This window comes from Callorhinchus milii, unplaced genomic scaffold, assembly GCF_018977255.1.
Source record: "Callorhinchus milii isolate IMCB2004 unplaced genomic scaffold, IMCB_Cmil_1.0 Scaffold17, whole genome shotgun sequence".
In the NCBI taxonomy this organism is placed as follows: Eukaryota; Metazoa; Chordata; class Chondrichthyes; order Chimaeriformes; family Callorhinchidae; genus Callorhinchus; species Callorhinchus milii.
In genome coordinates this window covers 14,988,625-15,005,680 of record NW_024704758.1, presented here as the reverse complement: position 1 = coordinate 15,005,680, position 17,056 = coordinate 14,988,625, and the positions used below count along the sequence as shown (strand labels likewise).

At 45.9% G+C, this 17,056-nt stretch overlaps 1 protein-coding gene across 1 annotated transcript in view; it reads right to left on the bottom strand.

The window, feature by feature from the left end:
• Positions 1–16,343, bottom strand: part of LOC103175109 (UPF0606 protein KIAA1549L) — a 63,747-nt gene extending 47,404 nt beyond the window's left edge. The window contains exon 1 of the mRNA XM_042341587.1: positions 16,110–16,343. Coding sequence (XP_042197521.1) covers positions 16,110–16,278 — 169 coding nt within the window. The 5' untranslated portion in view covers positions 16,279–16,343. The remainder of the gene's footprint in view (positions 1–16,109) is intronic.
• Positions 16,344–17,056: the final 713 nt, after the last annotated feature.

The window sequence follows — 17,056 nt, the reverse complement described above, 5'->3', positions numbered from 1 at the left end:
CCACCCACCCATTGAATGAAGCAGCTCTCAAGGCTGAACACGCAGCTCGAGTTTACTGTTCTGCACCGTGCATTATTCCAGACTGATTTCGCCACCGATAGTGGGACAAGTTGAAGCGATAGGAACGACGCAGAAAACCTGCTGTCAGCTCAGCAGCACATTGTCCGTCCGGTCGGTGACAAAGGACTGAACCTACAAGTTTCAGACCCAAACATCAGTCAAGGACAAGGGTACGCCACATAATGCTGAACTCCTCACTTTCTTGGTAATTGCGCCTGTGCTCCTTTTCCCAGGTGACAGTTCTCAACAAAACAAATCGGGTGCCAAGCTGGGAGTCAAGTTTCCACCATTTGACTTTCCCATTTGTCTCCCTAATTTCAAGGCTTCTGCATTGTCTTCTGAAACCCCCCAGACAGTTCAGTCTTAGAATGCAAGTCTCCCGCAAAATATAAACCTCTCCACCAAGATGCTCTTCAAAAGGTGTTCACTCGTTTTAGCTTCTTCTCAGCTTCGGCAGCTTCTTCAAAAACGTTAAGACCCTCAATCTTAGTTCAATGAGAGGTCAATGACAAGGCTCCTTCTCCGCAAAGGAAATTTCATCGACGACCAAAAAACAAATATTACAGTGGTAGCACCAGGGTTCCCAGATAATAATAATCATCCTTGCAGTTGATATAGCGCCTTATCACATCTTCGAGAAGTCTCAAAGTGCTTCACAAAATACACTGTAAACTGAATCGACTGTGTATTTTGTGGGAAAAACGCGGCAGCCAATTGCACACAGCAAATGACCAAAATAACACGACGCAACTTGACAGGTTTGATACAAAAAAGCACCAACCCACCCAAAATATAATTCAGCTTTGAATCTGTGACATTGACAAACGTATCAGGAGGACAAAACGTCAGCACAGTGGCAGGCCCCAGTCATTATTCATGAAGTTCATTTCTAATTCATGTTTACACCAAAGGACACCTACATTTACAGAAGTGCAAATCAGACAACACTGAATAACTTGGAGCATTATTGAGAGGTTGTTTTAAAAAAAATCTTTCAATGCTGTTAATTAACATTTGCTAAAAGCAGGCACCTTGAGACTTTACTCAGTGAAAGTTGTTTGGGGGCAAAAAAAAACAACCCCCAAAACACAGGAGTCAGATCAGACTCTGTCCCCAACACTAAGTGGGTCAGGTGGACAAGTGCAGGCACTGAGTTTGGGCTCTTCATTTGTCATTGATCAGCCAGTTGTCTGACCTGTGTTTTAAGACTGACTGAGACTTCCCACATACGTAGGCGCCTACACACAGAACTTACCCTACATCTGCAATGGGATTCTCACTCATTATCTTATCTCACTCCCTAAGAGAGAGTTGGGGATTGGTGAAAGCCAAGGCAATGGGGACTCCGCAGCATGCATTGGGGGCGATTGCTGGAATATAACCCGCCCGAAAAACACGCAGCTTATCATTTTTAACTTATATTTTCCTCAACTCCTCTCTGTCCTTTCTGCTCTCGTTACCTTAAAGAGAAATGACAGGACCGAAGTCAGTTTTCTCACACAGTTGAAATGAAGATGGAAACTCAATTGAACAAAAGGTGCAATTTCATTACAAACTGCATTGAAACAAAATTGGCCACTGTAATCAACAGCATTTGTCATTAAAATCAATCAGCTGTTAATTGAAGTGCATCCACTGTTTAATTGTCTATCAGCCAGTTTCTCCACAGAGGCTTCACCCGTTGTTGTTTCTCCTATTGGGGGGTCTTTGAAATGCTCAGCACATGCACAGCCATTTATTGATCTCCATCAATGATTTTTATGCTGTAGCAGTTGTGCCAATGCAAAGACTATAAAGATAACTTGTAATTGATTGCACAAACATACGCATCACACTCTGCAAAAACATCAGCCCATTTTCTCAAAGACATTATTCAGAGTTTGCAATTTAGTTCCTGAAAGGCTTTGTACAAGCTTCATATATTTTTCCCCCATGCCTGAAGGATTCCTTTATTATCAGTAAATTCCACTGAACAGTTTGATCTGGCTTTGGATGAGACATTACACTGAGATCCAAGTCCATCTTCACAAATGAATGTTTAACAGTCCAACGGCACTACTCAAGAAGAGACAGAAGTTTCTCCTGGTACTCTGACTGACGAGCCCCAACGATAAAATTAGTCATTCACTTCACGGCTACTTGTGGGATGTTGCCGTGTGCAAATTGGCTGCCACGTTCATCTACAAAAATACAGTCATTTCACTTTTGAGTATACCCTGTGAAGCGCTTAGACGTCCTCCCGACATGAAAGGCTCTGTGTCGAACATAACTATTAAAGCTACGACGACTGAATTTGCCAACTTGTCAAACTCTGGGTGCCTTAAAGTGCAAATAGAGAGAGTAAATGCAGAGCCAGCTGGTATTTCTCCTGCATGAACTATGGCCACTTTTTAATCTAAAACACAGAAAAAAGAGCAATAGGAAATTCCAGCCTTTGTCAAATGATCTGCGAGAATTTTACATTCATTCCGGATAAAGACAAGAAAGCTGCCGCCATATGGAACAGTTTTAAGCTTTTGGCAGTAAATCTAATTATAGCTTCTGCCAGGTTTAGATATCTGGGTTTAATCGCAGCCGAGTATCCCATTTTCTCCTTATCCCAGCATTCCCGCAGCTCGTCTCCGCAACACATGAATAGTTTGTTTTATTGCCACACTATTCCCACCTGTACAAAGGCAATTTTATCCACACGCCTACAGAACAACATTCACTACAGTTTACAGTAAAACCCCTGAAGCGCTTTGAGATGTCCTCCTGAAGTAAAAAGACATGTTACATCAAAAGCAGCGATTACTATTATTATAATAATAATTGAGTTTCAACCTCCAGCACATCACCATTGATATTGAACACATTAGCTCCAGATGGAACATGGGTAATGCGACAAAGAGATTCGGATTTTCAGACACAAAGGACATCTGAACAAAAGGGACAAAGTGGTTTTCATAAAGGACGACATAAAGGAGAGATTCTTTTGGTTGAGTTGGACGCTCTGGTAAAATGTTTTGGTGTATTTCTCGCCACTTTTTTTGAATACAAAAAGGAAATGTAAAATGTCCTCAAGTCAACTGCAGGATATTTATTCAATAAACTTACAGCGATCGTTTCACATTGGACATGAGTACAGAATAGGATTCCCGGGGGAGCAGAATATCTGTGACGCAATTGGTTTCTCCTCCCCCCAGCTCCCATCAACAAAAAATGCTTCTTAAAGTAAACTCACTTATCACAATAGGCATCCCTTGGGCTTTGATATCACGGAGGAAGTGCCCTTGGGACTGATACTCAAAAGCAGTTCTTCCCACATTCCAGAATTCAGAAGAACTCCCAAAATACATCTAAAGGAGATTGGTGATGGATGTAGAGCAACAGATGATAAAGCAGGAAACAATAAGGCAGCAGAGGACAGTGCGATATACACTTTCAGCTCCAAAAGGCTGGCAGGAAACACCACTGATCACATAACAAGATGAAAAGGTACAATCCCAATATTTTAGTTTCAAGAAGTCGGAGCTGTCAACGTAGCCTGTGTTTCCACCATCAATTTGGTCACTTTGACAGAGAAGTAGCACTGAACACAATCGATTTACAAAAAAAATGACAACCCTATTGGAATTGGTTTGAAAAGAACCTCAATTAATAATAATAATAATCCTTGCATTTGATATTGCGCTTTTCACGTCGGGAGGACGTCCCAAAGCGCTTCACAGAACACACTGTAAAGTGAATTGACTGTATATTTGTGGGCGAACGCGGCAGCCAATTGCGCACAGCAATGTCCCACAAACAGTCGTAGATTGAAAATGACCAATTTATTATTGTTTTTTGTTTTTTGGAGGGATTATTATTAGGCTCTGTGTGGAGTAAGGAAACTTGCCCAAGGTTTCGCCCTCTGCCTGGAATTGAACTCAGGTCTCTCGCTTGCAAAGCGAGTGCTCTAACCACTGAGCTACAGGACTCCACAATTATCTCATTTATACCATTCCCCCCAGACTTCAAATCCTGAACCAACCAAACAAGCAATCCCATTTATTTAAACTCAGTGTCCATCATCATCATCTATATCCACAATAGATTCGTTCTAATTATCTGCAGACTGTACGATCCGCTGATGCAGAAATTCTCCCTGACTCAGAGAACTTCATTGTTCCTCACGACCAGACGTTCTGCAAACTCAGCAAAGACCAGGATATGGATTTTTCAAAGGTGTTTCATTACTACTCGTGTCAGAGAAACACAAGAGAGAGGTGGCAGCCTGGCTCTATTGCTAGCACTCTCGTCTTTGAGTCAGGAGTTGTGGGTTCAAGCCCAAGCAAGGTGTTTGGAGCTCACAGTCCAGGCTGACGTCCCAGTGCAGTGATGGAGAGCACTGTAATGTTGGAGGAGCTGTCCTTTGGAGGAGACAGCAAACATAAGACTGTTCAGATGAACACTAAAGAGTCCAACTCAAAAAGAAATGGGAGTTTCTCCTGGTGTCCTGGCCAACAATCCCCCAAATATTCTTGGTTATTCATTTTATGTCTGATTGTGGGACATCGCTGTGCGCAAATTAGCTGCTGTACTTTAAAGTACTTGCCCCATTCTTCCCCTATTTTGGATCATGACTGAAGACCTTCCTCTTCGACTGTGCTTACGATTGCATCCTCCCTCCCACCCCATTCAGGGGCTTTTTCCACCACTGTTAATCTCTCCGAGACGCTGCCCTGCATGAAGGGCGCTATATAAATATAAGTTATTGTTGCTGTGTTCACCTACAAATACACAGTCACTGCATTTTACAGTAAACTCTCCAGCGCATTCGGAGACATTGATGACATGATAAAAATGCCAGTCCATGTTTACCAGTCAAAGTTGTGACAGTGGGCACTCCCGAAATATTCCTCCGGTCAACACAGAAGTTGGAGCCAATTCAAAACTGCAGGAGTGTCAAATTCCACTTGCTCGACTTGAAACATTCACCTAAGACACTGTGGGAGAACGGTAATCCAGCAGACGTCTCCTGGAGAAATCTCCGAGACCTCTCGCTCATTTCTCTCAGTCGCCATTTTGAGATGATGCAAACAGACAGCTCACAGCGACATGTAGGGCAACACTGTTTGATTGAAACAGCAGATTACTCCCTCAACCAAGTGCAAAACAGTGCCGGACACCTGGGTGATACCAGGGATGAGAAACAAAGGTAAAATTGCAAAGTGCTACCAAGCGCCATCGTGCTGGGCGGGTGGGGGTGGGGGGGCTGCATTTCTGTAGGCACAGTCGTTCGATGGGACGTTAACTTTAAGCCCCTTCTACCCATTCTGGAGGAGATCAAAGATCCCATGGAATTATTTGAAAAAGAAGGGAGTTTTCCCAGGTATCCTGGCTGACCATCCTCTCCCTCCCCGTAAAATTGATCATTTACTTCCTGGCATTGTGTGGCAAATTGGCTGCTCCTTTGACCATTCCTTCAGTTTACCCACTTACCCCAACCCTCCCTGCCCTCCACCCCTCCGGATCCCAACCCCCAGCTCGGGTCCAAATCCCTAACTCTCCAGTGTTTCGGGACATCCTCCTGACGTGAAATGGGTAAATGCCATTTGTTGTTGTTATGTCTGCCCACAAAATACATACTCCCTACACTTTATACTATATCCAGTGAAGTGAAAGGCAGCCACTGTATGAAATGCAAAGATTATCATAAAGAAAACAATAACAGACTTGCCTGAGGTTTATACTTACTCTGCAGATTGCACAGGGCCGATGGGCCAGCATTGTTCAATCTTATTAAACTGGATTATTTGCTACCAAGTTGTTTTTTTTCTTCTTTCTTAACTGTTGCAATAAAATCTATATTTACTCTTCAATTTATCAGCTGAAGCTGCAGTTGGAGTGAATTTTGCATCAATTAAAGATCTGCAAATATCCCGCCTGGGACCATTAATGTGCGTTTTGAAACGCTACATATCTTGGGCGATATGTAAACCACGTCTACATAGGGGATTCCAAGGGCCTTTAATTACATAATTAACTTTATTTCTCATTAATTACATAATATAAGGCACCTGCCTTTCCCCCAGTGCACAAACACATGGTGTGCGATAGTCAGATCAAGGTGGTTTCATTTCAGCCGATCGGTTGGTGAAAGGAAGCTTTTGTGGGCGGAATGGTAAATCAAACTAGAACAACTTGCATTTGTATGGCATTGATCTTCGGTCAAAGTCAATCATAGAAGGATAGAATTATAGAGCACAGAAGGAGACCATTCAGCCCACCGTGTCTGTGCCAGCTCTTTGGAAAGAGCTTCCAAATCAACCCCACTCCCCCCGCTCTCTCCCATAGACCATAGTCAATGATCTTCATCGACTGCAAAGTGAGGAAGTAGCAGCGCAGAATGGAAATCGGTGTCGTTTTCTAGCCTCACGTCGTTCTATTGAAATATAGAGATAACACATTACTCTTCCCGACAACTCTGCCAGTCTGTATCCAAACCAACACAACCCCGACACTGAATCACACACTGTATCACACACTCACTCTCCACCACTGGTCTGCAGCAAGTAGCCTTCTCCCTCTCTCCTCCCATTTACACCCAGCAACGTCTTCCTAACAGACCAAAGGTAATAAACAATAACAGTAATTTGGTCACTCAATTCATGACTGTGTGTGGGACGCTGCTGTGCGCAATTGGCTGCCGCGTTTCGCCCACAAAATACAGTCACTATACTTTACAGTCTATTCTGTGAAGAGCTTTTAGATGTCTCAAAGAAGCGATAAGGCGCTGTATCAAATGCAAGGATTATTATCATAAATATAATCAGCCGGTTTCAATTATTTCACAAAACAGCAATAGAAATAACCGGAGCAAACACCTTTCACCAGGAATTACGAGGCACAATACACACAGCTACAAACTGCATCAAGATCCAAATGGCAAAACAACTTCTAACCTTTAATTCCATGCTATAATTTCAGTTGACTAACTTTGCTCTTTAAAGTTATTCATGTTTAACAATAGGAATATACACATTTAATATTTCTCCTCCGCCCCGGGCTATTTCAATAAAAGAAAGACAAATCCAGATTTCTTGGAAATCATTTTGACTACTTCTACGAAACTTAGTTCCACAGTTAGTTCAACTTTTTTGTAAAAGCAATCACCAGACATCAGATTACAGAAGCCCAATTTCCCCCTCCCCCTGTGTACCCCTAGTTAATCAGCACTAGTAATTTGCTATTATATACGTGCGCCCCACCCCCTCACACGGGGAAGCATCTCTCAAATAAATAATAATCATTTGGTCATACAACCCACAGCTATTTGTGGGGACGCTGCTGTGCGGAATTGGCTGCCACATTTCACCCACAACCACACAGTCGATTCACTTTACAGTGTATCCTGTGAAGAGCTTTGAGACGTCTCGAAGACGCGATAAGGCGCTGCATCAAATGCAAGGATTATTACACATTACTTAACAGTGGGGGAGTTTGCAGCCAAGGTGAACGGAGAGGGAGGGGAGAGGGGGGCATGAGAGGAAGGTCTTCAGGAACCTCCAACATTCCATCAACTCTCCTCTCAGGCGTTTGCCACAAAATCAATCAAGTGCTGTTTGCAGTAAATCATAAATCTCTTCTGTTAGAATAGGACGGATTTTAAACAGAACAAAGAGAAACACAAGTCTATTTTTTTGCCCAACCTGACGTTTGAAAGCTTCATAATTTTCGCAATAGTTTATGATTCAGCAGATTGCTTTCCTTCCAATGAAGTTCTGTATTTCATTCCTACAGGCTTACAACGCCCCAGTATTTTATGTTAGTTTTAATCATTCTCTGCAGTGCCAACTGACCCACTTTTCCGAGCAGGGCCAAGCACCATTTGTCACTGTCACAGGAATAAGAGAGAGATTCCAGCCTCCGCTTTGTTTCACTGTTGAAACAAGGATAAATACCAGCTACGGATACAAGAAGATCCATGTTTATTGTTGGCAGAGTTATGTCCAGCAGCAGGAGAGGACGCACACATCTGGTTTGATCCAAATAGAATCACAGTCACAAAAAATGCAATGAAAATACAGTAATAAAAATAATAATGACGACCTCACAAGTAAAAATGGAAAATAAGAACTTAATACATTGAGTGCACAAATGATACGTTAAATCGAGGTCCCATTTGCTTGTTAAGATGGATGTTAAAGATCCCACTGCACTATTCAAAAAGAGAAGAGTTTCTCCCACTGTCCTGGTCAACAGTACCTCAAATAAAATCAGTCAAAATCAGTCATTCACTTCATGACTGTTTGTGAGATATTGCTGTAACCATAAAACACAGTCACTCCACTTTACATTGCATCCTATGAAGTGCTTTGGGTCGTGAAAGACACAATATCAAATGCAAGAATTTTTATTTTTTTTATGTAAGTAAGTAACCTGAAAATCCAGTTCAAGCGTAAAATGGGTGATGGAAAATGACCTTTTGCTATTTATTCCTTGCACCAGAGAAGCCGATGTCTCAATTCAGAACACAGATCAATGCCCAAAACTTGTCAAAGTCTCTCACCATCAGCAAAGCATCCGTGTCGCGAGGCTTAGTGAACAGAGCGGTGAAGAGACGATCCAAGAAATCTCCGGGTAAAAAAAAGAAACAACTTTGTGCAACCGTACGACTCTACTTTGTGCGAGTTGCCAAATAAAGTGGGGACATCAACTGCAAATCCAAGGATAACAAAGGCACAACACATACAATGCCCTCCAGCAGAGTAATCAAGCCTCAGGAGGAGAGCAATGAGGCTTATTATCCATGATTATCAGAAGGTTCAACAGTGAGCTACACTTCACAGGCCAGGGTTTGTCAGCTCTGAGAAGATTTCTCACAGCAGACCTTATAGATGGATCCAAGATACTTAACCCGACAGTTTGAGTAAACCCTGAACAATAATTTCAGACGCAGAACCAAGAAGAAATAAGTCCAAGGTTCAGAAGGGCTATTTAGGGCAGTAACTAGCTCGTATTTCTTTAAACAGAGTCAAGGTGTTTTCGGGAAGGTTTATAGAGAGACCAGGGTAAAGAACCAGTTTGATGCTGCAATAGGATGATGATAGGGTCGGGATTCTGGAAAGACGAGATCAAATGGACTGTTGGAATATTTTCCCTCTCCTCCCCCACCCCCATTTAAATCTCTCAATTACCCACTAATCAGGGAACCTGTATATCACACTCAGCAAAGCCTGACCACTTCTCTCAAATATTTGGACAGTTAAACTTTGCACGGTGCCTCCTTTGGAACCTGTAGCGCCATAGATACAGGACTAACAAGGAGCACAAGTCACACAAGAACATGTCAATGTAGGGTTGGAGTCAACTTGATTGATTTCAGATGAAATATTAACTTATCTTTCTCTCTTTCAAATGCTACCTGATCCGCTAGGAGTTCCTGGGGGGTAATTCGGATTCTGATTTCCAGCTCTCACACGTTTGTTCGTTGAAGCACTTACAGATCTCTGATCTCAAAGGAACTAGCGATACCACAACACTTGGGAATCGGAATCCACAACAAAACTGACTAACTACTTCCTGCACGGCAAACAGAGGCTTGTGCATGGAGTAAGGAAACTTGCCCAATGTTTCGCCCTGCCCGGGAATCGATCCCAGGACCTCTCGTTTACCAGGCGAGTGCTCTAATCACTGAGCTACAGGACAGCAAAAGTCTGTACAGGAAGGTTGCTATTCTTGTGGATACATCAGGCGGAATGGCATCAATGGAAAAAATAAATCTGGGTTCGTCTTAACCTCGTTGTTTGCTATGTGTCATGAATAACTTTTTATGCACGTGGCATGCAACAGCAACCGAGTCAGTTTCAGGCAGGGTTTGAGTCCAAGCTTGTAAACACATCAGCTACACTTGTTTGCTTAGAGTGACTCTGGGTTTGTAGAGGTATCCGAAGCCGTCTGACACCCAACCGGGCGCAAAACAATCTCTCATGGCATAACTATGATCACCAATTACAGTACCTCCGATTTCTCCAGGTTGTTTGCTGCAATCATTATTTTGTTGTGGAAACCAGTCTCCAAATAACTAACCACAAGAAATCACACGGGTGTCAAGCAGCCGGAAGGATCACCCCACGTGCACACACACCCGCACCTCTGCCTCAACAGAAAGGAAAGGCACCTCAGAAAGAGAATTGGCAGCACGTTCAAACAGAACACAAACAAAACAAAAGGAGCGACTCCAATAACTTTTACTTTCATTCCTCTGCTTTCCAATGTCCCTCGCAAATCGTTCAAAATAAAAGCAACACAACCCTGCAGTCGGATAACTGAGGTCAACAGATTGGTTTGAAGGGGGGGAAAAAAAAGCTGTTGGCCACAATTATGGTTATTGGATAAAAGCAGCCAACTGGAAATCTGTACCAATTGTTGGCTCTCTGGCTGCGGAAATACATTCTGGTGTCTGTTCTCACACCCCTGAGTCACGTGTCTCAGGTTTATCGTCTCCTCCCATTAAAGCCTCTTGGTCTGAACGGGAGAGAGAACCAAAATGCGAATGTTATGTGAACATTTATTTCCGTAGCAATCCTAGCATTTGATACAGCGCCTCTCACGGGGCTAGGACATCTCCTAGTGCTTCACCAGTTTTACTGGAAAGTGTAGTAACTATGCATTTTGTGGGCAGTCAGTTTGCCCACAGCAACGTTCCCACAATCAGCCATGGAGCCAATGAGCAATTTATAATAGTAAAAGTTCATCCTACGTAAAATACAACAAGAATGGTTCCTGTTTTATTGTGCCAAATCAGTCTAATAGCACTGTACACGGTCACTGAGCAATTAGCTTGTCCGTATCTCCGCTCGGTGGTGAAGGGTACATTACAACAACAACAAGATTGTATTTATAGAGCACCATTCACGTCGGGAGGACGTCCCGAGGCGCTGGACAGTTGGGTCGGGAGCCGAGCAGAGGGGAAATGGTCAGGGGGAGGGAAGGGAAGGGAGGGAGCGAGGAGGGAGTAGAGAGTCGAGAGGGGAGCTGAAGGCACGGTTGAAGAGAAAGTGGGATGGGGGGGAAAACATTACAGTGGAGTTCGACGAGGAACCAGTAAAGGATCCGCAACCGAGAGATAAACACTGTTAACCCTCAGGAGCTGCCGAATCACTTGTTTTCATGGCTCACCAGATAAGGAAAAGTAATTCATCCTTAATTAGATGGTTAAGTGCTCTGATTTTTTTTGGAAGAGATTATTACCCTCGGAAAAGCGATCTGGCAATCGACTAACAACCGGGTTCCTATTTATTGCTGGTAAACAGAGTCGCACGCTTGTGTGTGTGTGTGTGGAGTAAGGAAACTTGCCCAATGTTACGCCCTGCCCAGGAATCAAAGCCAAGTCCACTCGCTTGCCAGGCAAATGCTCTAACCACTGAGCTACAGGACTCCAGAACATCACTGCCTCCGGACAGAATAGAAATATTTATTGTACAATGGCACGAGTTACGTTTTCTAACTGTATCATACACGCAATTTGTTTTCAATGCGTTATATTGATGATTTGTGCTGCACAATATTGACCTTCATCTTTCAGCCGTAATCGACAACCTCTTACACGCGGAACATTTCTGGTCAAAAAAAGGTCATTGGATAAGATTTGAAAATAATAATAATAATCCTTGCATTTGACACAGCGCCTCATCAATTCTTCGAGACGTCACAAAGCAATTTACAGATTACACTGTAAAGTGAATTGACTGTACATTTGGTGGGTGAAACGCGGCAGCCAACAGCATACAGCAGTATTCCACAGTCGTACGTGTGTGTAGATATATATATATAAAAGCCAAACATATAGTTTTTCTTACAAATTTTTAGTCAAATCACATTTGTTCCTTTAATTGTGACCCGCAACCCACCCACCCCCTCCCCTTGTCTCCCTCGATTTACTTCCGCATCCCTTTAATGAGAGAACAAAGGTGGTTTGAGCCGAGACCAAGACGTGCGAAAGATTGTCTCCATTAATATTGAATTGATGGTGACAGGGAGCAATTAGAGAGAGAGAGAAAATGCACACGCGCACACACACACACATTGGCTACATTCCAAGGCGATAGATAGCGGGTAAAATAGCGCAGCAAATCAGCCGTGACCTGCCCCCAATAGTGATGCTCTCAGTGATAGTCTGTGTATATTCATTCCAGTTAATCCCAGTATGGGTGACAGATACCAGGACAGGTTTAAGAGGAGAGTGGGGGGTGGGGAACAGTTCCATTTTTGGTCCCGTTTCACCCACAACACACAGTCAATTCATTTTACAGTGTAACCTGCAAAGCGCTTTGAGACGTCTCGAAGACCTGATCAGGCGCTGTACCAAATGCATTAGGATTATTATGAGGCTTTCAGTGAAGCCCAAGTGGTGGTCAGTTGGGCGATGGTATGGTTTGTGCTGTATTAATGTTCCGTGTTCTCTCTGCTCATCAGCTGCTAAATCTTAATTCACAACCAGCTTCCTCCCTCCCTCCCTCCCTCCCTCCCTCAGCAGCTCACAGCCCCACACCTGGTAATCAAATCAACTCAAAAAAAGGGAATGGAAACAGTTAAACACCTTCCAGGGAGCCTTACCATCCAGTGTAGATTTGTAGAGCACAGACACACACACACATATGTATATATATATATATAGATCAAAACAAAGAGGTGAAATCTGACATCACACTCTCCCTGTGTTTGACAGATTTCAGTTCACCCTCTGGATTAGGGGTTGAAGGAGAGAGGGAGTGAAACAATCTTAGTGTTAATTTCACACCACGCGATGTAACACCTGTCGTCACTGTGAGAATCAACACTGTATTCCTCTTGGTTTTCCCTTCCCTTTTCAGTGTTCACTGTAGGCACCGATATACACACACCCATATACACACCTACACACCCATATACACACCCATACACACACCTACACACCCATATACACACCTACACACCCATATACACACCCATACACACACCTACACACCCATATACACACCTACACACCCATATACACACCCATATACACACCTACACACCCATATACACACCTACACACCCATATACACACCCATACACACACCTACACACCCATATACACACCTACACACCCATATACACACCCATACACACACCTACACACATATACACACCCATATACACACCTACCACCCATATACACACCCATATACACACCCATATACACACCTACACACCCATATACACACCCATATACACACCCATATACACACCTACACACCCATATACACACCCATATACACACCCATATACACACCTACACACCCATATACACACCCATATACACACCCATATACACACCTACACACCCATATACACACCCATACACACACCTACACACCCATATACACACCCATATACACACCCATATACACACCCATATACACACCTACACACCCATACATATACACCCATATACACACCTATACACCCATATACACACCCATATACACACCCATATACACACCTACACACCCATATACACACCCATATACACACCCATATACACACCTACACACCCATATACACACCCATATACACACCTATACACCCATATACACACCCATATACACACCTACACACCCATATACACACCCATATACACACCTACACACCCATATACACACCCATATACACACCTACACACCCATACATATACACCCATATACAAACATACATATACACACCCATATACACCCATATACACACCTACACACCCATATACACACCCATATACACACCTACACACCCATATACACATCCATATACACACCCATATACACACCTACACAACCATATACACACCCATATACACACCTACACACCCATATACACACCCATATACACACCTACACACCCATATACACACCTACACACCCATATACACACCCGTATACACACCTACACACCCATATACACACCCATATACACACCTACACACCCATACATATACACCCATATACACACATACACACCCATATACACACCTACACACCCATACATATACACCCATATACACACATACATATACACACCCATATACACCCATATACACACCTACACACCCATATACACACCCATATACACACCTACACACCCATATACACACCCATATACACACCTACACACCCATACATATACACCCATATACACACATACATATACACACCCATATACACACCCATATACACACCTACACACCCATATACACACCCATATACACACCGACACACCCATATACACACCCATATACACACGGACACACCCATATACACACCTACACACCCATACACACACCCATATACACACCTACACACCCATATACACACCTACACACCCATACACACACCCATATACACACCTACACACCCATATACACACCTACACACCCATACACACACCCATACACACACCCATACATATACACCCATATACACACATACATATACACACCTACACACCCATATACACACCCACACACCCATATACACACCCATACACACACCCATATACACACCCATATACACACCCATATACACACCCATACACACACCATATACACACCCATATACACACCCATATACACACCTACACACCCATATACACACCCATACACACTCCCATACACACACATACATATACACACCCATACACACCCATATACACACCCATACACACCCAGATACACACATACATATACACCCATACACATATACACCCATACACACACATACATATACACCCATATACACACATACATATACATAAAATATTGCTCCTGGTCAGTGCTCTCACTCTCTCTCACTGGGGGCAGTGTCGGTGCTGTGCTGTCTGGGCTGTGCTGTGCTGTCTGGGCTGTGCTGTCCTGTCTGTGCTGTGCTGTCTGTGCTGTGCTGTCTGTGCTGTCTGTGCTGTGCTGTCTGGGCTGTGCTGTCTGGTCTGTGCTGTGCTGTCTGGGCTGTGCTGGTCTGTGCTGTCTGTGCTGTGCTGTGCTGTCTGGTCTGTGCTGTCTGGTCTGTGCTGCCTGTGCTGTCTGGTCTGTGCTGTGCTGTGCTGTCTGTGCTGTGCTGTCTGGTCTGTGCTGTCTGTGCTGTGCTGTCTGGTCTGTGCTGTGCTGTCTGGTCTGTGCTGTCTGTGCTGTGCTGTCTGGTCTGTGCTGTCTGTGCTGTGCTGTCTGGTCTGTGCTGTCTGTGCTGTGCTGTCTGTGCTGTGCTGTGCTGTCTGTGCTGTGCTGTCCTGTCTGTGCTGTGCTGTCTGGTCTGTGCTGTCTGTGCTGTGCTGTGCTGTCTGTGCTGTGCTGTGCTGTCTGTGCTGTGCTGTCCTGTCTGTGCTGTGCTGTCTGGTCTGTGCTGTCTGGGCTGTCTGTGCTGTCTGGTCTGGTCTGTGCTGTGCTGTCTGGGCTGGTCTGTCTGTGCTGTGCTGTCTGGTCTGTGCTGTCTGGTCTGTGCTGTCTGTGCTGTGCTGTGCTGTCTGGGCTGGTCTGTCTGTGCTGTGCTGTCTGGGCTGTGCTGTGCTGTCTGTGCTGTCTGGTCTGGTCTGTGCTGTCTGTGCTGTGCTGTCTGGGCTGGTCTGTCTGTGCTGTGCTGTCTGGTCTGTGCTGTCTGGTCTGTGCTGTCTGTGCTGTGCTGTGCTGTCTGGGCTGGTCTGTCTGTGCTGTGCTGTCTGTGCTGTGCTGTCTGTGCTGTGCTGTCTGTGCTGTCTGTGCTGTCTGTGCTGTCTGGTCTGGTCTGTGCTGTCTGTGCTGTGCTGTCTGGGCTGGTCTGTCTGTGCTGTGCTGTCTGTGCTGTGCTGTCTGTGCTGTGCTGTCTGTGCTGTCTGTGCTGTCTGTGCTGTGCTGTCTGGTCTGTGCTGTCTGTGCTGTGCTGTGCTGTGCTGTCTGGGCTGTGCTGTCTGTGCTGTGCTGTCTGGTCTGGTCTGTGCTGTCTGGGCTGTGCTGTGCTGTCTGTGCTGTCTGTGCTGTGCTGTCTGGTCTGGTCTGTGCTGTCTGGGCTGTGCTGTCTGGGCTGTGACTGACGTGGCCTTACCGTGTGTTGCAGACACAGTCTGTAACAGGAGCAGACAGACTCCGGTGCGGAGCAGATAGCGAATGACCATCGCGGGGCTAACACGCGAGTGGGGCTGTGTCGGGGGGAGAGGCACTGGGATCCGAGTCCGACGTTGCAGCCGCTCCTCTCCTCCTCCGCCTCCGCCCATCGCCTCAGTGCCAACGGGAGACCGGGAGCAGAACTGCCGGTGTGGGGGTGTCGGTGCCTTCCACAGCCATCGGGGGGGGTATTGCCGGGGGGGGGGGGTTGTGGGGGGGGGGTGTGGGGGGTATTGCCGGGGGGGTTGTGGGGGGGGTTATGGAGGGGGGGGTGTGGGGGGGGGTTGTGAGGGGGGGTTGTGGGGGGTTGGAGGGGGGGGTGTGGGGGGTTGGAGGGGGGGGTTGTGGAGGGGTGTGGGGGTATTGCCGGGGGGGGGGTTGTGGGGGGGGGTTGTGGGGGGGGTTGTGGAGGGGGGGTGTGGGGGGGGTTGTGGAGGGGGGGTGTGGGGGGGGGTTGGGGGGTTGGGGTGTGGGGGGTATTGCCGGGGGGGGGGTTGTGGGGGGGTTTGTGGGGGGGGATTATGGAGGGGGGGTGTGGGGGGGGGTGGGGGTTGTGAGGGGTGTGGGGGGGGGGTGTGGGGGGTGTTGGGGGTATTGCCGGGGGGGGGTTGTGGGGGGGGGGGGGTTATGGAGGGGGGGTGTGGGGGGTTGTGGGGGGTTGGGGGGGTATTGCCGGGGGGGGTGTGGGGGGGGGGGTTATGGAGGGGGGTTGGGGGGTTGCCGGGGGGGGGTTGTGGTGGGGGGTTGTGGGGGTGTGGGGGTGGGGGGGGGTTGTGGAGGGGTGTGGGGGGGGGGTGTGGGTGTTGGGGGTATTGCCGGGGGGGGTGTGGGGGGGGTTGGGGGGTATTGCCGGGGGGTTGTGGAGGGGGGGTTATGGAGGGGGGGGTG